Genomic DNA, 21,908 nt, shown 5'->3' with positions numbered 1-21,908 from the left:
CACTTTCCTTCCTCGGTCTAACGACGACCGACCGTCAGTGCTTGCGCTACGCGGATAAACCCCACGACGACCGATGGAAAGCCCGCTTAAACCCAAACCGGTAAGTAACCCCCGCTCGGGCACCTCCCGAGCCCCAGCCACGTGGACTCCGGACCCGCCCGTCAGTCACGTACCCACGCGCGGCACCAAGTGGACGAAACCACGCCCCCAACCAATCCTCCTTCCGTCGCCTCCTCCAATTTGGCCAGTCCACCTCGCCTCGCCTCTTCCTCCCCAAGGAGAAGAAAAATCAAAGGAATCTTTCGAGCTCCGTCCCGCGGACGATTCCCGAGCAAGCCCCAGCCCGGACCAGGCGATTTCCTCCCTCCGGCGATGTACCCGGCGGCGGGGACGGGCCCGCGGCAGGCGGGGCGGCTGCCAGCGGCGTCGCGGGTGGACAAGGCCACCAGCCACCTGCTGCAGGGCCCCGACTGGGCCGTCAACCTCGAAATCTGCGACACCCTCAACGCCGACCGATGGTGACCACTGCTGATCGCCGCCTCCTCCTCCTCCTCCTCTCTCCCCCCATCCCCACCTCCACCCCCCGCCGTTGTTGCTCCGACGCTATGGTTGTTTCGTCTCTCGTGCTCGCCGCGGAGTAGCGGGAACCACGGCGGGGGATTTGGGGTTCGTCCGGCCGCGCTTGGTGTTGCTTTGCCGTTGCAGCTTCTGCCGCTGCCGCTGCTGTTCTGGGTTTTTCGGTTTCGGGGGCCGTTGACCCGATTGATTGAGGCGGGTTTTGGTCATAATCGTACTATTCTATTTGGGAATTCTTAGTACCGAATTGGTTCAAGGTGGCTCGAGATGATTGGTAGGAACTAGGAAGTGGCCTCCAGCCTGTTGTTACCTAGGACAATTTTCTACTAGTGGCTATTACTCTGTTGTATGCCAAGTATAATATGGGTTGCAACTACTAAGCACACGCCTGTATGTAGTTTTTAGTTTACGGTGCCGTGTTTCATGGTTTCTTTAACTTAGGCTGAGCTGAGAAATTGATGCTCGAGCTCAGGTATGCTCCTTTCGGAGCACCGACTGAGCTCAGGTGTGCACAGTAGTTTGCTTCCCATTCATGCCAATCAAGATATGGATTCTAATGGTACTTCTGTGGTCGACAAAATATGATTGATAGGCTACCGGTAGCACTCAGAAACTTCCTGTCTAATTTTGATGCCTAGCCTGTTGGGCAATGATCTTCCAGAAGGACCAGAACAAAACTGTACTGCAGCTGTTCATGATGAAAATGTGGTTGAACTTGTATTCTGTTGGGGTATTCATAGGTAGGAAGACACCGGATTATATTTATATAATTGCTTATGATCTATTTTATTGTATTTTGTTTCAGTAGAGGATTCCAAATAAATAAACCTCTGAATTATGTTGTGTTTGTGTAAATGTATTGATGGGGGGACATCCAGACTGACCTATGTATTTGCAGAGAAGCTTTACTTTACCTTACCAGATGCTAATATATTTGCAATCCTCAATAATCAGGCAAACAAAAGATGTGGTAAAAGCAGTGAAGAAGCGGTTGCAGAATAAGGATCCGAAAGTTCAATTTTTCACTTTGACGGTGCGTATTTATAATAATACTACTCCCTCCGTTCCTAAATATAAGTCTTTGTAGAGATTTCACTAGTGGACTACATACGGATGTATATAGACATACTTTAGAGTATAGGTTCAATCATTTTGCTCCGTATGTAGACCCTTAGTGAAATCGCTTAAAAGACTTATATTTAGGAACGGAGGGAGTATGTGTTATTGGTAGTTTTCGGCAATAGTTTGCTGTGAAAACTCTAGATTTGTTTTTGTGATCACTTTCAGTTTGTTAGAAGTAATTCCATCTGCCACTGTATGATTGTCAACTTGAGAAAGCAATAAGCCAAGTTGTTTCTCCCGCTGAGACAACTTCATGGGGCTATTTTTATTGTTGACACTGGTCATAAAAACCTTTGCAGCTCTTGGAGACAATGATGAAGAACTGTGGTGAATATGTTCATTCTGAAGTTGCTGAGCTGCATATTTTACAAGAAATGGTTAAAATTGTTCAGAAGAAGGTATACTATCCTTTGTTCTTCTAAGTCTCTCCTTTATATTCTCTTTATACTAGATAAGAATCCTTTTGGCCAATCCCTGTTGTTTTGTGACTCAAACTCGGTGTTTGAGCTGAACCATCACCTCTTCTTCAGGTGAACTTGCTAACTGTTATTGGGTAACATGGTAACAGTCATATCTGCAATTCATCCATTGGCATTGGCATTTTTGTGGTTATATTTCTTATTGTGTTTTCTGTCTCACTTGATATCTTCTGTTTCTTTTTACTAAATGGAAAACAATCAAACACAATGCTAAATTTTTTTGGAATGTTTATTTTCTGAATATCCAGCACGATATGCAAGTGAAGGATAAGATATTGATACTTCTGGACTCATGGCAAGAAGCATTTGGTGGACCCGGGGGCAAATATCCACAGTATTACTGGTCATACATTGAACTAAAGGTATGGCTGCAATCCCCCCCACAGTGTGAAACCTCACACTTTTCAACAGAACCAGTCCACTATACATTTACGTGGATCCAAGAACATGCCCTGAAAGAAAAGTTTAAAGTATAAGTAGTTCGGCCTCATATAATTGCTCAAATCTTACCAGTTTTGGGGACAAGCTACTGCACTTTAATCATATCAGTAACGCACCATCTTTTACAGAGGTCAGGAGTAATGTTCCCACGTCGTCCTATGGATGCCCCTCCAATATTTACTCCTCCTGTGACGCATCAATCTCAGCCGTATGGTTCACCTGCATATCCCACTGGAAGTCTAAATGATAGAATGGCATCTGATGTTGAAACACTGAGGTTGCATTTCTTCTCTAGTAACTCCGTGTTCAACTCCTTCAGCTTTTCTTGTCCAAGCTATCTGTTCTATCACTCTATTTAATGGTTATAACTTGTTAACTTTTTTCCCTCCAGTTCAGGGGATCTGGATAATATTAGAGATGCAACAGAATTACTGAGTGATATGGTGAATGCTTTGAATCCTGCTGATCGCATGGTAAGCCAAATATTCAAAAGAAAATTGCATGGCTAGTTTTAGTGAAGTTCATGAAATAACCTATTCAATTATTGGTGATTCCAGGCTGTTAAAGATGAAATTGTTACTGAGCTTGTCAGCCAAAGTCGTTCAAATCAACAAAAGCTCATGGGATTTGTCAGTTCAACAGGGTAAACTCATTTCTCCCACAGACGGCACAAAGAATATTTCCCCTATCTTAGTGTGCCGTGGTGTTTGCCTCAAATGAACTATAAGTAGTACTCCCTCCGTTCCTAAATATAAGTCTTTTTAGAGGTTCCACTAAAAGACTACATACGGATGTATATAGACATACTTTAGAGTACACATTCACTCATCTTGCTCCGTATGTAGTCCCCTATTGAAATCTCTAAAAAGACTTATATTTAGGAACGGAGGGAGTATAAGCACCAGCATGCACATGCATAAACATGGCGCACATTTTGTTTTCAGTTTTGTGCCGTCTAAGTGACAGTGCAGTTCAGGTCACATGCCATCGAATGACTTTTTATGCTTCCTATTGTTTAGGAATGAGGAACTACTGAAACAAGGTCTAGAAATAAATGACCGTTTACAAAGTGTACTTGCAAAACACGATGCCATCGCTTCTGGTTCTCCTTTGCCAGTTGAAACCCCAAGAAGAGATGAAATACCCAGAGAGGATCCACCACCACAGCCATCTGCACCTCCAGTTGTTGCAGAAAATGAGACGCCCGTTGAAGAGGATGAAGAGGATGAGTTTGCTCAGCTAGCAAGAAGGTAACTAAAAATAGCTTTTGATGCACAGCCTGCTTATTCCTGAACCACAACTTATTATTTATGATATGTTTTGTATCTGTAGAAAGAACAAATCTGTGATAAGTAGCGACGAGGCATCATCAAGTGTTGGTGATCATGCCCTTATACCTGTTGATGATGCAACTTCTGAAGCCTCATCTTCTGTTGGGAGCAATGCACTGGTCCCTGTTTCAGCTCCTGTCAGTGGTACTCGGACAAAAGAGCAGGATATGATCGACCTTCTAAGCCTCACCTTGTACAGTCCTCCTGAAGCATCTACAGATTCTTCAACTCAGAGCCAAAATGACAGTCAGCAGACCGCTGTGTCGAACGGGTCACAATTACCGCCAAACTATCAGCCTGTGGCATCGAATGGACAACATTACCCTTCGAACCACCAGGCATATCCGATAAATCAGGGGTACACTCCATACAACAATTATGTTGCACCCTGGGCCCAAAGTGAACAGAGTGCACAGACTGGAGCATATCCAGCGAGGCCTCCACAATACACATCAAGCTACCCGGCACCACCGTGGGCCATGCCTACAAGTGCGAACTCTGTAAATCCCTTTCAGCCTGCCACATACCAAATGCCGAATCCTCCTGTTGCTTCTGTTGCCTCAACAGTTGCCTACCCGGCTCCTGCAACACCTTATGCTTCTCCATTGATGCAACATGTGCCATCTCCAACCCCAAATCCCAGTCCGGTGCAACAGCACAGCTCTTTTGTTTCTCATGCAAACAACGCCCTCGCCATTGTTCCAGATGCTCGAATGAATGGAAACCAAAGACCAAAAGAAGCACCAGCGGCCACAGCCAAACCCTACTACATGCCAGACAATCTGTTTGGTGATTTGATCGATGTGAAGAGCTTCGGCGCCGGAGGCAAGACAAGCAGATCGACGAATGTGCCTAGTCCAAAGGGTGGTGGTCAACCAATGATCGGTGGAAGGAAATAGGTCTCGCGAGTTCCAAGTTAGCTAAGGTGACGTTTGGTTTGTACATTTGCTGTATATGTGTTCAGGTCATATTTGATTTTAGTCGGTGGTCGGTGAATTTGTATTTATATTCTAAAGAGATGGTAGAGCATAATTGCTGTAAATGATTTGCTTCAACCATTGTTCGTCTCTACTCTCTAGTACTCCATGGCTGATTTGTGTCATCATTCAGACGTGTGAAGTAAAATGTTTGCTATCCAGTTTTTTTAGACGAAAGGGATTTCCCCCAATTTCTTCATTAAGGAAACAACAAGTCTTCTACACAGCCAGCTAAGCAACACCAACCAGGGAAACAAAACGAATTCATGGAGGCAGCATATATCCTTGGGAAAGAGAGATCTAAGACTTTGTTCTTGGATCCATTTATGCTCCCAGGGCCTAGTCTTCGCTTCACGTATCGTTGGACCAGTAGGCAACTTCTATCCAAAAGCGAATAAAAGTAGCGGTGCACCCAATTATGCGCTGCTGCTGCTGCTGTGCATGCACGCATGCGGGGCATCAGCTGATTTGTGGCCACCGGAGACGGCCGGGAATGGATGCTGCCGACCGATCGAAACGGCCGGCCGTTGCCTCGGATCATCAAGGTCTGTTTGCCGATCGGGTCGGTGGTTGCTTTGTGTACGGCGCCAATTAGCGAGCGCGTAACAAATTCAGGGAGCGGCTTTTGTTTTCATACATTCATTAGAGCATCTCCAACAGTGTGTATGTTCAATCGTTGGTATAAGTGTCCACGTCATCATACGAGCTCTCCAATGGAGTGTATGTTAACCGTATGCAAAATAACTAAGCGGGTCCACTAAATGTTGAAGAAATGGCCATGCTTGCCTCGGAGCTTGTGCCTGAACCGTTGTTTCAAATTTATATGATTTCATTCTCTCTCTTCTTTTATTATGTGCCATGTCATCAAAACCGTCTATGTGACAATTTTACCGACGATGATCATACGACTATTGGAGATGCCCTTAGCCAGCCTCGGATCATCAAGGTCCGTTTGCCCTGATCGCCGCTGCTTTCTATCCTATGCCCATAAAGTAAACTAATGATCTAAATGTTTTTATATTAGTTTACAGAGGGAGTACTCCGTATAAGGCATGGTGTCTTGGAGTCCCAATCTTCCTCACCTGGTCTGGTCCCTATCCTTGTTTCCATTCTGCCCTCACCCTCTGAGCTGAGCTCACCTCCCCCGCTTGTTCTATGGAGCCCGTGGTCCGCGGCCGCCCTACATCGCTGTGCCTGTGCGCCCGTACGCTGCTGCTGCTGCCCTCCGTTGAGTGCCAGCACCCGCCCAAGCTCAGTGTGCCTGCTGGGCTGCTGCCCACCGTGGGCCCTCTGCTTTCCATCGCCGAGGGTGACTCTTTTCCCGCTGATGCCCTCATCTCGATCGGGCCATCTGTTCAAGGCCATCCAAGCACGTGCCGCCGTCTAGCGGCCTTTTTTCGCCTGTTATTGCTACAGATTAAGCACGGGGCTTGTGCTATGCTCCCTCCCCCTGCTCATGCGGCGGCCATCTTCTGCAACTGCCGTGCGCCGCAGCGTGAGCCTGGAGATGGTGATCTCCTATCCTCGCCACCCACACTGCAGTTCTTCCCCGCAATTTCTAAAAGGTCTCAGATTTAATTAAAAACGAAGGGAGTAGGGTAGAGGGAGTGGAGCGTTCGTAAATATAAGTCTTTTTAGAGATTTCACTAGAAACTAGGTACGGAGAAAAATGAATGAACCTACACTCTAAAGTATGTCTATATACATCCAGGAACCCCTAAAAAGACTTACATTTAGGAACATAAAGAGTAGATAGCAGGAAGAATGCAGGATACAATAAAACACATCTGAATATCTTTATTACCAAGAACTTATTGGTCATGCATACAGTTTACTACTCAAGGCAGCAAGCCTAATAATGTCGACGAAACACGGATCAGATGTGCGCACTCGAGGGTTTGCAAGACAGAACACGAGACAACGAGGTGCTGTCTCGCAGATCGTCTCTTATTTATGGATGCTGCTCCCCATGCTAAGCCTGCATGAGCTCAGTGCCTCTTCACAGCTTCGACAGCGCGATGTCCATCACCTCGATCAAGAAGTCTGTGACGCAAAGTTACAGTCATGGATCAGAAGCCAAGATAAAACACATGCTACGTGAGCATTGACAGCTGAAAACCAGATCTTACCGGAGTCCTCCTTGGAGAAGCACAACGGCGGTGTCACCCTGAACACGTTGCCGAAGAAACCGCCCTTCCCCACCAGCACGCCCATATCTGTTCCAACAAGAACGGACACTCGGATATCAGATACAAAGATTTGCTACTTCAGTTTTTGAACTGCGAAAGCTCAAGAGAAGCGACAGAGCTCATCAGTTAGTGTAATCAATCACCTTTCATGTGGCTCATGACCTGCGCGATCTCAGCCTTCGCCGGGGTTTTCTTCTGCCGGTCGGTCACCAGCTCAACACCAAGAAGGAGGCCTTTCCCCCTAACATCGCCGATGACTGCACAAGCCAGATGTAATTGTAAGTAACAGAGGTATCCTCGAGGTATGTGTTTACCCACGATGTGATTTTATCTAGCTACTAGTACTCACTGTCATGCTTCTCTTTCAGAGCGTTAAGTTGATCCTTCAGGTAGGAGCCAACAACGAACGCATTTTCCTGGAGCTTTTCTTTCTCCAGCACTTTGAGAACAGCGTGGCCGGCAGCAGTACTGACAGGGTTGCCACCAAAGGTATTGAAGTAACTCCTGCGGGTTAACACCTTAGCGATCTCAGGCGTTGTAACAACCGCTCCTATCGGTATTCCATTCCCTATACCCTGAACAGGAATGACAGGAAACATGTCAGCCTATAGTTTTGACTCTTTAAACACCGGGGAGCATGAAATTTGAAGTGTGAAAAGTGTGGAGAGGCTATCAGGACTCACCTTTGCCATTGTGACTATGTCCGGGATGACGCCGTGCCCTTCAAATCCCCAGAAGTGGCTTCCAGTTCGCGCAACTCCTGCCTGAACTTCGTCAGCAATGCAGAGGCCACCAGCTTTCCTTACCATATCGTAGGCCACAGGTAAGTATCCTGGCGCCAGTTCCACAATTCCACCAACTCCCTGCAGAGAGGAGCATTACAATTGTTTCTTCAAGAAAACTCACTTTCTTTGAACATGATGTTACTAATGACAGTGTTGATATTGGCATACCTGTATGGCTTCTGAAATGAACCCTGCAACTCTTCCTGTAGTCCCATAGTCAATGGTTTCCTGAATATCTCTGGCATATTTCTCTCCATCTGACCCGAAAGCGCCTCTATATGGGTCTGGATTAAGTGCATGGTGCACTCCCGTCTGGATGCATCGTAAATCAGTAAATATCACTAATAAGCCATTACATAGAATGAGGCATCTTCTGAAATTTAAATTTCCTCACCTGTACAACGTTGAATTTCCAGTTGCATTGACCAGTGGCACCCATTGTTGCAGCTGCATTCCCGTGGTATCCATTCCTAAGCGAAATAATGTCATGGCAACCAGTGTAAAGCCGTGCGATCATCAGTGCAAGCTCATTTGCCTCCGTGCCAGAATTTGTGAAGAAAACAACCTGAAGAAACCAAGAGAACTAGACATGAGGCTCGGTCAACCAAACAAAATAATCTGTACTTTCGTCCATAAAATTCCAAAGTACTTTCAGGTCCAGAAATGTGTAACGTTTTATTAGGCTGAAAGTACCTTCAGATCACCGGGCATTTTGGCCGCCAAAGCCTCAGCAAAGTCTGCAATTGCATGATTCAGATACAGAACTGTGGAGTGTTGTATCTTCTTCGCCTGGTTGACTATGGCTTCAATCACATCAGGGTGGCAGTGCCCACAACAAACGGTAGCAATGCCACCAAAAGCGTCAAGGTAGCGGCGACCATCCTCATCAAACAGGTACTGCATCTTTCCATCGACTATGTTCAACTGCAATAGTTGTTGTGTGCAAAAACAATAAGTTTTCAGTGATGAAATCACAATTTGTCTTGCATGATACTAGCCTTCCTCACTTAATTATCAAACCACACTCTTGTCCTGGTCAGGAAGCTATTTTTTTGTATTCTGCCCTCTTTTTACAAAAGCATCTTTACAAGAATTCAAGGGGATCTGAAAGAGCTAGCTGGCGAAAGTGTTCCCTCTTACATTTTTTTTCTTTGTGCCTTGTAAATCAGATATATCTTCACATAAAAATATATTTAACACGTGATATATGTGTTGCTCTGAGTATAGCACGTGAGCTCCAAGGTTGGTGGGTGAGCCGTGAGCATGTTAGGTACACAACTTTTGACACTATCTGCAGAACTCCTATCCTGACAGTATTTTATTAACTTGGCAATGCATGTGCAGTTCAAACACAGTATGTTGTCAGTGATCACTCTCTTTATGAAATACTATTATACTACTAGTGCTCCAGCCACAGATGTAAGATCTCAGAGGAGTTAGTTGTGCAAAGTTGCCAGTGGTAAGACACAACCAAAAAGTTTTTTGCCCTCGATTCATTGGGGCCAATAAAGCATGGCTACACTAGTACAGAGGTAGATCCAATGGAGTGCACAACTCTGTTGGTACTACTGTAGCAACAATCTTAGCTCTATGATTCCCCTTTTTGAGAATCTTAGCTCTGTGATTCCCAGATCCCACCAATCACCATAATTCGGGTAAGGACTAGCCAAAAAAATACCATCTTCTCTCACCGCGAAACTGCTAAAAGCGACCAGGACAAGAAGATTTGCACAAATCGTTTGTCTGACTATGCGAACGCCGCTCATCATTTGAACTGAGACATGTCACATGTGCTGTTGGTGTTCGGCGATTTTGGAATGGGGAATTAAAGCGAGCTGCCCGATTTAGCATGTAACAATTTCGCTTGAGAACAGAAATGGAGATGGAAATCAAACTTCGTTTCTCTTTTCTTTCTTTTTAAATTAAAATCAAATCCGTTGGTTCGTTCCCAAGAAAATGGAGGGTGGCGAGGGCGAGGGGGGGGGCACGTACGGGGCGGTCGTAGAAGTGGAAGAGCGAGGGGCTGAGGAACTGGGCCCGCTTCTGGGCGATCTCCGCCACCCGCGGCCCGTCGTACGGCGGCGGCGTGTACGCGAACGGCGGCATCTTGGGGGCGCCGGCGCCATTCTCCGGCGCGGCGGCGACCGCGGCGGCGGTGAGGCTGGAATGCGCCCGGCCGGGGGCGAGCGCGGCCTGGAGGAGCCGCCGGGAGGAGGCGAGACGCTGCATATCTGGCCCTGTTACCTTCTCTCTCTGCCTGTGGACTGGTTAATGGTGGCGATGGCCGTCGCTCCGCTATAAATAGATGGACGGGCCGGTGATGGAGGGGTGTGTGAAATGACGAGCGCGCCCTTTCCTAAAAATATTTCACGGGAATATCGTCTGTGTATCACTGAATGATACGCACAGAGAATAACATGCCTAAACAGAGAGCACCAATCTTTTTTACCATTATACTGAATCATAATCATCTCCTTCATCAGTTGCAAATATGTCTCCTTAAACGGTGCCTTACTGAATCGTAGACATACCATCATATCATCACTGTCCATGTTTGTAGCTGTTTTAACGAGAATATTCTTCTTCGTAATCACAAATTTATCACCTTCTCAAATCACAAACATAGCATGGTGCAAACACTAAAGCGTATTACTCCCTCCGTATTTAAATATTTGTTTTTTAGAGTTTTTATTATAAACTACATACGGATGTATAAAGTCATAATTTAAAATGCAGATTCATTTATTTTGTTTTATACGTAGTCTACAGCTAAATCTTTAAAAGATAAATATTTGAAAACGAAGAAAATAGTATTTTTATCACATTTATGTATATTCTTTTATTTTATTTTCAATGCAATGTACCAGTATTCAGGTAGTATATTCAATATGTCACCAAACAGATAACATGTTTTTCTTTTGCGAGCAGAATAAATAATATGTTTTCAATGTGGAATCTCAGTCGCATCCCAAGAATTTAATTGGCTAAAACTACCACACGTTGGTTGAATTGGATCGAGTTGTGAAAATTATCCAGAAACACATTTCTCAATTTTACTTGCATAATTTAGGGCATTTTGAACTTGATAATATCAATTTTATTTAAAAAAATCATATGTTCTAATTTGCATGGCATCCACGCATTTCATTATTTAACTTTGAGCATCAATTCGACAAATAAAACATAGATTATGTGGCACTAATTATATCGTGAATTTACACTCAAATAAAGTTCCCAATAACATAAGAAATGGCGAGCCTACTCCATGAAATAAAAATTATAAAAGAAAACCAAGCCCAACTTAAATAAATAAAACGAGGACGTCACACAAAATAAGGACAACATAATATCACAACCAAGTTTAAAGGAAACTTCATGGAAACCGTGTTTATACGGGATGTTAAGAGGGCGATGTTTCATTGCTATGCGAAATTCCGAGTTCAAATACATTACCATTTTACGAGTTATGAAAAAACAAAATTAGAAATGAATAGTGAAATTTGTTGTTCGACACTATTCAGTGTCAGTTTTGTTTTTTACGGACCTCGTAAATGGTAATGTCTTCAAACTTGAGAATTTCACATGCTAATAGAACATGACACACTTAACATCTTATGTTTTTTTAGATTATTTCAAAACTTCAAAACATTGTTTCCACGTGGTTTTAATCAATTTCCATCAAAATTTGGTTATCACATTCTCTCACTAAAGACAGATGATGTATTCAATATGTCCTTTGTTTTTGAGGTGTTGCATTGGCGGACTAATCTCACATTCGATGTTGCGAGTGCTTTTTTTTGAAAAGGATGATGATCCCGGCCTCTGCATGTGGATGATGCATGCAATCATTTTATTAATTACTCATAAAGACCAAAGCTTAACATCTAAAGTTGGAATCCCTAATCAAGCCACGATGTCGAGTATGGGGCACACATCGGTCTGACACACTCTTAGAGGCGGTCGCCACCATCTTCCACTGATCCAACTTCAGAACATGAAGTGACGCATCAGCCTTGCAAGGCCCGTTGTCGATGCCACCACCACGCGAGACAGCGACGTCCTCCTGCGCGAGTCCGTCAACCCGCATTAGACGCCGAGACCCCACTCCTCCATGTCGTTGATATCCGGCATCGTCCATGCGAAAAATGTCATCATCGTCCAATCCGGGAAGACCCAGATCTATCCCAAGCATGGTGTCGCGACCTACAACAATGATGCCTCGAGAAGAGAATGACGTCACACACGTCGTCATCGTCCGCCATGACCGTAGTCGGCGTGATTTTCACCAGAAGCCCCCCCCCCCCCCGATCTCTTCGCTGACTAGAACCAAATAGAGCCTCGCCGTGAAGACTGCCATCGGCATGCCGGCAGGGAGCCTCCAGCTGATCCTCACCGGTCCCTCCTCGCGCCATCGGTCGACCGAGGCCAAACCGCGACCAACATTTCCACCCATCTGCACGGAGGGCAATCACCCTCGTTGAATGGAGCGCCGCCATCGCCATCACCCATCGACAGGTCAGCCACTCCACCGGGCATGGTGCTCCGATCGCCATCGCGTAGTAGGGGCGCCAACCTAACTTCTGCCATCGGCCTCCCTGCATGAAGCGGGATGGACTTAGGGGAGGCTGGCGGCTAGGGTTTCGGCGCCCCCTAGGCGTTATGTCTTAAAAATGGGAGAGCTTTTCACTTCCCGACCTCTCCACCAACGAGGGATGCATGCGGTCATTTTAGTATGAGTACCAGATAAACATGACCCTCGGAATTTTTTAAATGAGTATCAACATAATTCTTTATGAGTGGTTCCACCACACATCAAGCTTGGTCCTCAATAAATATGGAAACCCCCCTATGCATCACGTGTCAATTCTAGGAATTGAACTCGCCTCGTTAGAATACACAACTGCATGTCCAACCATTGATCCAAGGCTCACTTTACTCTATATGCATGAAAACTGTCCCTCGTATTAAAAAACATTTCTATTGTTTTTTATGATTCACTATGTGGATACCGGAGATGTTGCAGAAGGCACTATTGTGTACCATCATGACAAATTAAAGTTCGAAAGAAAATATATAAGCATTTCAATATTCGTAAAAAGAAAACTATTACATGATTTACGATTCTCCCCGGTAACAAGATAGAAGGAACGAACATCATCAACTTGGTAGCCATTTTCTTGAAACAATCTCTCGCGCCCGTGTCACCCCCGCGGCGACTGACCGTGCACCCGCCTCTCCTTCCTTCATCCCCCCTCCTTTCCGCCGCCGTCGCTGGCACCTGCGGCCGGTCTGGCCTCGGGGATGATGGTGGCGGCGCCCCATGACCTTCCTCTCCATGTGGCTCTCAAGCGTAGGGCGGAGCTGCACCGGGGGGTGCCCCTAGGTGGCGACGATTTGTGTGGCGGTGGGGCTCCCCGATGCGGCGCAAGCGGATGGCTGGGCGATGTTGTTGTCGTTGGCGGCAGGGTGTCGCTGCAGCATGACCTGGCGGGGGCCACCCAGCCTAGATATGGGTCGTGCAGGGCCCATCTGGGCCTAGGCAAGCCGACGGAGCGGGTCTGCGACGGGACTTCTGAGAGGCGGGGGAGCGGTTGGATCTTGGCAGCGCCGACGCGAGCCTGCTGCAACATGGCCGGCGGGGTTTAGCGGGCCCATTTCGGGCCTAGCTGGGCTAGGGGTGGCCTGGTATTTCTTGCTGTCGTGTCCGGCCGGCGACCGCTGTGGTGCCGGAGGCGCAAGCCTCCCGCACATCGGCGGTGGAGGTGGATTGCCTCTCGCTCGGCTTCGGTGTTGTTGCTCCTTCGTTTGGCACCTCTCTCCGGTCTTCTTGGCCTCGTGTTGGTGTTCACAGTGAGATAACGTGGATGGCGGCGCAACCGTGATGGCGCATGGGGTTGGGCGATGGTTTGGCTGGTCAACTCCGGTTGGGCGGTGGTGTTTGGAGTGTGGGAGAAATCCTTGTCGGTTCGTCCGGCTCCGATGCGGTGACATTGATGGGTGCCACCATTCCTTCGTGGAGGGTGTCGGTGGTAGGCATCCGCTACCTCCTTCTGCGTGCCAGGGGAAAGCATAGAAATCGTCCGGGCAGCAGCGTTGTCGACGTCGCGTTCCTTCTTAGAGGTGTTGCTTGGCAGCGACAGATCGGATCCTTGGGCTTGATGTGATGTTCGCCCCATCAAGTTCTATGTACGGTGTTGGTTGCTTTGAAATACAAAACGAAGGAAAACCTTTTTTCAATAGCCAATTTCTTTTCATGCGAGATGATCACATCGTGACCCATGAGTCAGGATTTCTGGCTCTCCCCGCTAACAAAATAGAAGGAACAAACATCATCACCTCGGTAGCCATTTTCTTTCCCTGTGAGATGATCATATCGTGACCCATGAGTCAGGATTTCTGGTTCTCCCCGATAATCTATACTACTAATAAAGAATCAAACGAGAACTTCTCTAAGTACACACAACTATTACACCCACAAAGAACAAACATCAATCACCACCACACAATTAGTCAACAAATTCCAATCTAACGGCCTTCCACCATCCATGCACCACGACGGTGTGCAGTTACCAAATTCACCAAAGGCTGACCGTGCTCCACCTCCTCCTACAGCGAGCAAACAAAAATAGATCCAACTGTTGCACCTCCCCGAAAAAAAAACGTGCTCCACCTCCTCTTCCTCCGGCTGCTACCGCGCTGCTCGCACGCCTTCCACCCGGAGTGCATCGACCGCTGGTTGGAGGCGCGGATCACGTGCCCGCTCTGCCGCGCCAACCTCGAAAAGCCGCCGCCTCCGCCGTGGCGCCCTTGTCGCCGGAGCAGGTGGCGCGGCGTCAGCCCTCGCCTTCGTCGTCGCCGCCGCACGCCGTGGCGATACCGGTGCGGGAAGAGGAGGAGAGCGATGAGGACGACAGGAAGGAGGAGGCGATGGAGCTAGAGATGCTGCGCAGCGAGCGGCGGGCGGCGAGGCTGCCGAGGTCGCACTCGACGGGGCACTCGCTCTTCGCGGCGGCGGCGGCGGCCGCCGAGCGGAGCGACCATGAGAGGTTCACCCTGCGGCTGCCGCACCACGTGAGGGAGCAGGTGCTCAGGTCGCGCCGCCTGCGCCACGCCACCAGCCTGATCGACCTCGCTGGAGCGAGCCCCGAGGGGAGCGTGCGCGGAGGCCGGCCCGTGGGCGGGGAGGCAGCTTCGGCAACGCCGGCGGCAGGCGGAGCCCCGAGGGGAGCGTGCGCGGAGGCCGGCCCGCGGGCGGGGGAGGCAGCTTCGGCAACGCCGGCGGCGGGCGGCGGTGGCAGGCGTTCCTGGCGAGGACGATGTCGTGGGCCCGAGGGGGAGGCAACGGGTCGGTGCGGAAGGGGTGGGACGGGTCCACGCGGAGGGGAAGGGACGATCCCGAGTCGAGCAAAAAGGGGGCTGCTTCGCCAGCGGTGGCGCGGCCATGATGAACTCCACGCCGCCACCGGAACTGCGGCGCACACCTTGAATGTAAAAATGTGTGTAATTTGCTTATTTTTTTAGCTTGTGCGCCAGTTTTATATCTCTTGTAGATGAGAATGAGATGACAGGCTGCTCTTTTTTGAAAAGATCATTTTTTGTTTAGTTTTTTTTTCTTTGCGGGGTATATTTTGTTTAGATTAGAAGAGCTTTTGTTAAGAGACGCTATTAGTGGAAAGAGCATTTGGCTAGCTGCGAGCGTGAGCCGTAAGGTAGAGCAAAAAAAAAATTGCAGTTCGATTTAGTATATTGTGTGTGTTTCAATATTTTTACAGCTATGTATATATATACTAAAATTTTAATATTAAAAGTAATTTATAAATTATTCGGTTAGTCGTGCGATTGCACGTACATGCTAACTAGTAAAGTAAAAGGAACGAACATCATCATCTCGCTAGCCATTCTTTATTCCTGCAAGATGATCACATCGTGACCCATGAATTAGGATTTCTGGTTCTCACCTGTAACAAAATAGAAGGAATGAACATCATCATCTCGGTGGCATTTTCTTTTCCCATGAGATTATCACTTCATGACCCATGAGTCAGGATTTCTCGTTCTCCCCGATAACAAAATAGAATGAAGCGAACACCATCGTCTCGGTAGCCATTTTCTTTTCCTATGAGATGATCATATCGTGACCCATGAAGTAGGATTTCTCGTTCTTCCCAATAACAAAATACTGCCTCCGTCCAGAAATACTTATCCTAAAAATGCATATAATGAATGTATCTATAACTAAAATAAATCTAGATACATTCATTTTTAAAACAAGTATTTCCGGACGAAAGTAGTAGAAGGAACGAACATCATCGTCTTGGTAGCCATTTTCTTTTCCTGCGAGATGATCACATCCTGACCCATGAGTCAGGATTTCTGGTTCTCCGCCATAACAAAATAGAAGGACCGAACATCATCACCTCGGTATCATTTTCTTTTCGTGCGAGATGATCACATCGTGACTCATGAGTCAGTGGCTCAGTGCTGTGCTCGTCGATAGGAGTACATTACATTCCACCTACCATCACTTCCAGCCAGAGCCCCAGTCCGCAATAATAAACGCAAGAGACAAAGCGGGCGTGACATACTGACAGGCGCCAAGACCAACGGACGGTGCTGCTTGCTTCAACTGGCCGGTACGAAGAGAAGGTGGTCTCCGGTCTCCTTGCTGCCGTGCCGTGCGTAGCGTACGTGCCACAAGGCAAGTCGCCCACGCCAATTCAGTTCTCCCCGGCCGATCCGTCCATGATTGAGCCAAGAATTCACTCGCCGCTCTTGTTTGTCCTAGGCACGGCGAGTGAGACGCGCCGTGCCCGTACGTAGTACGTGCTTAATGGTGCTAGGAAATGGAGTTATTTTTAGACTCCTCAGAGTCATCGTGTGCATCTGTCCCGTGTTAAAAGTAAACAACTGAGGGTCATCGTTGTCCATGGTTTGTTTTGCTTTCTGTGTGTTTTAGTTGGATCAGCTGGATCGTTCTTTCCAGAAGCATCGACCCATTGGTTGCTTATCATGCATCATATGATATCAATATCATATCATGTCATGTCATGGAGACGGAGCTATCGATCGATGGAGGTCGACACCTTGCGTGTGGCCGGGGGGCGGGTTAAGTTAAGCCTGACCACGACGTGCGTAGCGGACGGGATGCGTGATGCCATGTGGATTGTGCCCGTGGTGGTTCACGCTAGCTAGCTTCTAAAAGGGATGTGGAGCCTTCAATAATATAAGAGGTGTGCAGTTCAATAATCATCTGACATGATGATCCCAACTTGAACTCCGGACACGCTACTTCACTAGAGAAATATACTAGTACTCGGTACACACGATCGATCGGCGTTTTAAAGCATCGATATTTCGCCGTGAATTTCAGGTGTCGACACGCGATCGTCGACAAACTCAACTTCTCATTGATCGGCGCTCTTCAAGCTTTTCATAGATACTCTCTTTGTTCAGAATTATTTATCGAACAAATTGATAAAAAATGAATGTATTTAAGATAAAAACATCTAGATACATTTATTTTCATGATAAGTATTTTTGGACGGAGGAAGTAGGAGCTATGAGTAGACCAGTTTGGCCTCTGGAATACGTGTCGCGATAAGATTTCTGCTTTTGCACTCCATCGGTTGCTCCATCTCCTGTTCAGTTATCAGCTCGCGCGTGTTTGGCCAAGGTGGGCGGGCTAGCTGATCCATCAGCTTGGCCAAGTGGTGCCGCGTCACTCTCCTCATCCGATCCACGTGGTGTGCTTGCTTATCATGGTAGCTGAACCACCAAGCCAGCCAGCGGAACAACCAAGATTGGCATCCGACGTAAGAGTTGATTGCCATGGTAGTAAGTGTGAGTATTGTATGCAGGTCCTGCTAATCAGGAACAAACACCGGGCCACTAGGCACTAGCCCATCACGCTAAGAACTCACCTCATCATTATTTACTTCTAAGAGCATCTACGGTGGGACTGAACAAATCGGGCTCCCTAAACGTCTGAAAACACACTCGGACATGATCAAGGATAACACCACACAACTCCTTAAATGTTCTCCATCGCACTCTTGTGTCCTACTTTTAAATCTCCCTCGTCATCATGACCTCTTCATCCAACGAATCGATGAAATTTTTTTGTGAATGAATTCATCAAGCTCATTGTTCTCAAATTCCTCATCCAACGAACTCGTTGTTTATCAACAAAAAATAAATAAAAAATAGCTCATACATTTTACCGAACACATAAAGGGCAAGATGTATGACTGGAGAAGCATGACGTACTATTGCAGCGTCGAGGACGGCGAGGATGGCGGGGACGGATCCTGTGTCAGTGGTGACGATGTTGTGTGGTCACGACAGTTTCACGGCTAGAGAGGGACGGCGTGGACGGACAGAAAAGACGAGAGGAAGAGGGCAGGTCGAGCTAGGTTGGGAACGATTTGTAGACATTTGACATGGGTTTGTTCTGTCAGATCCAACATGGCAGACGCGTCCGAGCGTGCGAGGGCATTCCCAGTTCTACCCTACATATGGGATGGGTTTGATCAATGCGGGATAACCCAAAATATAGGGCTGGTTTGGGCGTGCGGTGGGGACATATTTTTTTGATCGGTCACTAACTGGTTTGTCCATCCACATGTATAAGGAAGACTTGACTGTTTCGGTTGCAAATTTTCTGAGGCTTGTTTGTATGGATTGCGGCTGAACAAGCGGCTAGAGCTCGTAGAAACTAGAAAGCAGGTGAAGTTGGGAAGGCCAAAAATTCTATTTGGCAACTACTACTTTTAGGATGGCTGGTCAGCCTATAGCTGTCACCGAAAAGTTGAAATGCCCATGTATATTGAAGATGATATTCAATTGCTAATTTGATATAACTTGTTAAATTATGATGTATATTAGCTTAAAGTGTTGGGGAACGTTGCATGGGAAACAAAAAAATTCTACGCGCACCCAAGATATATCTATGGAGATCAACATCTACAAGAGGGGGAATGCATCTTCATACCCTTGTAGATCACAAAGCGGAAGCGTATATAACGTGGTTGATGTAGTCGTACTCTTCATGATCCAATCGCGATCCGATCTGATCTAGCGACGAACATGCGACACCTCCTCGTTCAGCACACATGCCGCTCGATGACGTCACCTCCTTCTTGATCCAGCAAGAGAGGAAGGAGAAGTAGATGGGGTCGCAACCAACACGACGTCGTGGTGGAGATGGTGGTGGAGCAATTCTAGCAGGGCTTCGCCAAGCGCCTTCGGAACTGCAAACGAGGAAGAACGGGAGAGAGTGGAGGCCAGAGGGCATGGGAATTGTTGTTTGCATCCCTTGCACTCTCCTCTACTATATATAGGAGGCAAGGGGTAGGTTTAGGTTGCAGCCCTTGTCCCCTCCTCCAAGCAGGGCTGACGGCTAGGCTGGAGTCCTCCCTTCACAAGGAAGGGAGGAGTCCCCCTTCTCCAAGGCACCTCCGGGGTGCCTTGTCCCTTTGGGTCTCTTGCCCCCAATCCAATTTGGCCTCTAGGGTCTGGTGCACATGGCCTAAGGTGGCTAGGGAGCCACCTCTATAGCCTATGTGGGCCCACGGGGCAGGTGGACCCCCGGAACCCTTTCAGCACCCGAGTACACTATCGGTAATGCTCGAAAGTTTTCCGGTAATTAAAATAGGATTTCCCATGTATAAATCTTTACCTTCGGACCATTCCGGACTCCTCGTGACGTCCGGGATCTCATCTAAGACTGCGAACAACATTCGGTCACCATCGCACATATCCCAATACTACTCTAGCGTCAATCGAGCGTTAAGCGTGCGGACCCTACGGGTTCGAGAATCTTGTGGACATGATCGAGACACCACTCCGGTCAATAACTAATAGCGGGACCTAGATGCCCATATTGGTTCCCACATATTCCACGAAGATCATTATCGGTCGAACCACGATATCAAGGATTCAGTCAATCCCGCATGCATTTCCCTGTGTCCAGCGATATGTTACTTGCGCGAGACTCGACCATCGGTATCTCCATACCTAGTTCAATCTCGTTACTGGCAAGTATCTTTACTCGCTTCGTAATACAAGATACCGTGACTAACTCCTTAGTCACATTTCTTGCAAGCTTCTTATGATGTTCTATTACCGAGTGGGCCCAAAGATACCTCTCCGTCATACGAAGTGACAAATCTCAGTCTCGATCCATGCCAACCCAACAGACACTCTCGAAGATACTTGTAGAGCATCTTTATAATCACCTAGTTACGTTGTGATGTTTCATACACATAAGACATTCCTTTAGTGTCAGCGAATTGCATGGTCTCATGGTCATAGGAATAGATACATTGACATGCAAAAAGTAATAGCAATAAACTTAGTCATACGATCAAATGATATGCTTATGGTTTGAGTCTTGTCCATCACATCATTCTCCTAATGAGGTGATCCCGTTATCAAATGACAACTCATGCCTATGACTAGGAAACCTTAACCATTTTTGATCAACGAGCTAGTCTAGTAGAGGCTTACTAGGGACACATTGTTGTCTATGTATCCACACATGTATTTGAGTTTCCAATCAATACAATTATAGCACACATAATAAACGATTATCATGAACAAGGAATATGATAATGACCAATTTATTATTGTCTCTACAACATATTTCCAACAGTCTCTCACTTGCACTAGAGTCAATAATCTAGTTCACATCACCATGTGATTAACACTCAATGAGTTCTAGGGTTTGATCATGTTTTGCTTGCGAGAGAGGTTTTAGTGAGTGAACGTGCAACATTCAGATTCATGCGTACTTTTTAAATCTTTATGTCATAATGTAGATGCTACTACCACGCTCCACTTGGAGCTATTCCAAATAACTGTTCCACTATACGAATCTTGTTTGCTACTCAGAGTCATCGGATTGGTGTCAAAGCTTGCATCGACGTAACCCCTTACGACGAACTCTTTTATCACCTCCATAATTGAGAAGCATTTCCTTCGTCCTCTAGTTACTAAGGATAACTTTGAACGTTGTCTAGTGGTCCACTCCTGGATCATTCTTGTATCCCTTTTCAGACTCATGGCAAGGCACAAACCAGGTGCGGTACACAGCGTGACACACTATAGAGCCTTTGACTAAGGCATAGGGGACGACCTTCGTCCTTTCTCTTTCTTGTGTCTTGGTCAGACTTTGAGTACTACTTGAAATAACATCTTACAATACAGTCAAGAACTCCTTCTTTGACTGATTCATTTTGAACTCCTTCAAAATCTTGTCAAGGTATGTCTTTATTGAAAGTCTTATCAAGCATCGTGATCCATCTCTATAGATCTTGATGCCCAATATTTTAAGTAGCTTTATCTAGGTTTTCCTTTGAAAAACTCATTTCAAACAACCATTTATGCTTTCCAGAAATTCTACATCATTTCCGATCAACAATATATCAATCGCATATACCCCCCTCGGTTCCTAAATATAAGTCTTTAAAGAGGTTTCATTAGTGGACTACATACGGATGTATATAGACATATTTTAGAGTGTAGATTCACTCATTTTGCTCCGTATGTAGACTCCTAGTGAAATATCTTAAAAGACTTATATTTAGGAACGGAGGGAGTACTTATCAGAAATTTTATAGTGTTCCCTCTCAGTTTCTTGTAAATACAAGTTTCTTCATAAACTTTGTATAAAATAAAAGCTTTGATCACTCATCAAAGCGCTTATTCCAACTCCAAAATGCTTGCACGAGTCCATAAATGAATCACTAGATCTCGCATGCCTTTTAGCATCCTTAGGATCGACACAACCTTATGGTTGTATCACATACAGACTTTCCTCAAGGAAACCGTTAAGGAAACAATGTTTTGACATCCACCTGTGAGATTTCATAATTGAAAAATGCAGCAACTGCTAACATAATTCCAATAGACTTTAGCATCGCTACGGGTGAGAAAGTCTCATCGTAGTCAACTCCTTGAACTTGTCGGAAACCTCTTTGCGACAAGTCGAGATTTCTAAATGGTGACA

The 21,908-nt window shown here is 46.5% G+C and overlaps 2 protein-coding genes and 1 pseudogene across 2 annotated transcripts; 2 read left to right on the top strand and 1 right to left on the bottom strand.

Moving 5' to 3' along the window:
• The first annotated feature begins 230 nt into the window (after window positions 1-230).
• Window positions 231-5,020, top strand: LOC123444789 (TOM1-like protein 6). Its single transcript, XM_045121640.1, has 9 exons — window positions 231-518; window positions 1,531-1,609; window positions 1,998-2,096; window positions 2,426-2,539; window positions 2,747-2,895; window positions 3,010-3,091; window positions 3,176-3,261; window positions 3,638-3,868; window positions 3,951-5,020. The coding sequence occupies exons 1-9, from the start codon at window positions 373-375 to the stop codon at window positions 4,846-4,848; spliced, it is 1,884 nt and encodes a 627-aa protein (XP_044977575.1). The 5' UTR covers window positions 231-372; the 3' UTR covers window positions 4,849-5,020.
• A 1,678-nt stretch (window positions 5,021-6,698) lies between these two features.
• On the bottom strand, window positions 6,699-10,168 carry LOC123444782 (alanine--glyoxylate aminotransferase 2 homolog 3, mitochondrial-like). The gene is made up of 9 exons (XM_045121627.1): window positions 9,893-10,168; window positions 8,594-8,824; window positions 8,295-8,465; window positions 8,069-8,212; window positions 7,799-7,978; window positions 7,465-7,690; window positions 7,259-7,372; window positions 7,056-7,142; window positions 6,699-6,969 (listed from the first exon to the last, which is right to left on the bottom strand). The coding sequence occupies exons 1-9, from the start codon at window positions 10,127-10,129 to the stop codon at window positions 6,926-6,928; spliced, it is 1,434 nt and encodes a 477-aa protein (XP_044977562.1). The 5' UTR covers window positions 10,130-10,168; the 3' UTR covers window positions 6,699-6,925.
• A 3,613-nt stretch (window positions 10,169-13,781) lies between these two features.
• On the top strand, window positions 13,782-15,345 carry LOC123400545 (annotated as a pseudogene).
• Window positions 15,346-21,908: the final 6,563 nt, after the last annotated feature.

Source organism: Hordeum vulgare, chromosome 1H (genome assembly GCF_904849725.1).
Source record: "Hordeum vulgare subsp. vulgare chromosome 1H, MorexV3_pseudomolecules_assembly, whole genome shotgun sequence".
In the NCBI taxonomy this organism is placed as follows: Eukaryota; Viridiplantae; Streptophyta; class Magnoliopsida; order Poales; family Poaceae; genus Hordeum; species Hordeum vulgare.
Note: the sequence above shows the minus strand (reverse complement) of the source record. Positions and strands in the feature narration are given on the sequence as shown.

What these genes read in the sequence shown, in the direction of transcription:
- LOC123444789 (XM_045121640.1), top strand. Translation starts at nt 373, where the DNA reads ATGTACCCGGCGGCGGGGACGGGCCCGCGGCAGGCGGGGCGGCTGCCA. An exon ending in TCTGATGTTGAAACACTGAG is followed by an intron (nt 2,896 to 3,009) that starts GTTGCATTTCTT and finishes TTTTCCCTCCAG; the next exon opens with TTCAGGGGATCTGGATAATA. An exon ending in TTTGCTCAGCTAGCAAGAAG is followed by an intron (nt 3,869 to 3,950) that starts GTAACTAAAAAT and finishes TTGTATCTGTAG; the next exon opens with AAAGAACAAATCTGTGATAA.
- LOC123444782 (XM_045121627.1), bottom strand. Translation starts at nt 10,129, where the DNA reads ATGCAGCGTCTCGCCTCCTCCCGGCGGCTCCTCCAGGCCGCGCTCGCC. An exon ending in GGTCATGAGCCACATGAAAG is followed by an intron (nt 7,143 to 7,258) that starts GTGATTGATTAC and finishes TTGTTGGAACAG; the next exon opens with ATATGGGCGTGCTGGTGGGG. An exon ending in CTTCTCCAAGGAGGACTCCG is followed by an intron (nt 6,970 to 7,055) that starts GTAAGATCTGGT and finishes TTTGCGTCACAG; the next exon opens with ACTTCTTGATCGAGGTGATG.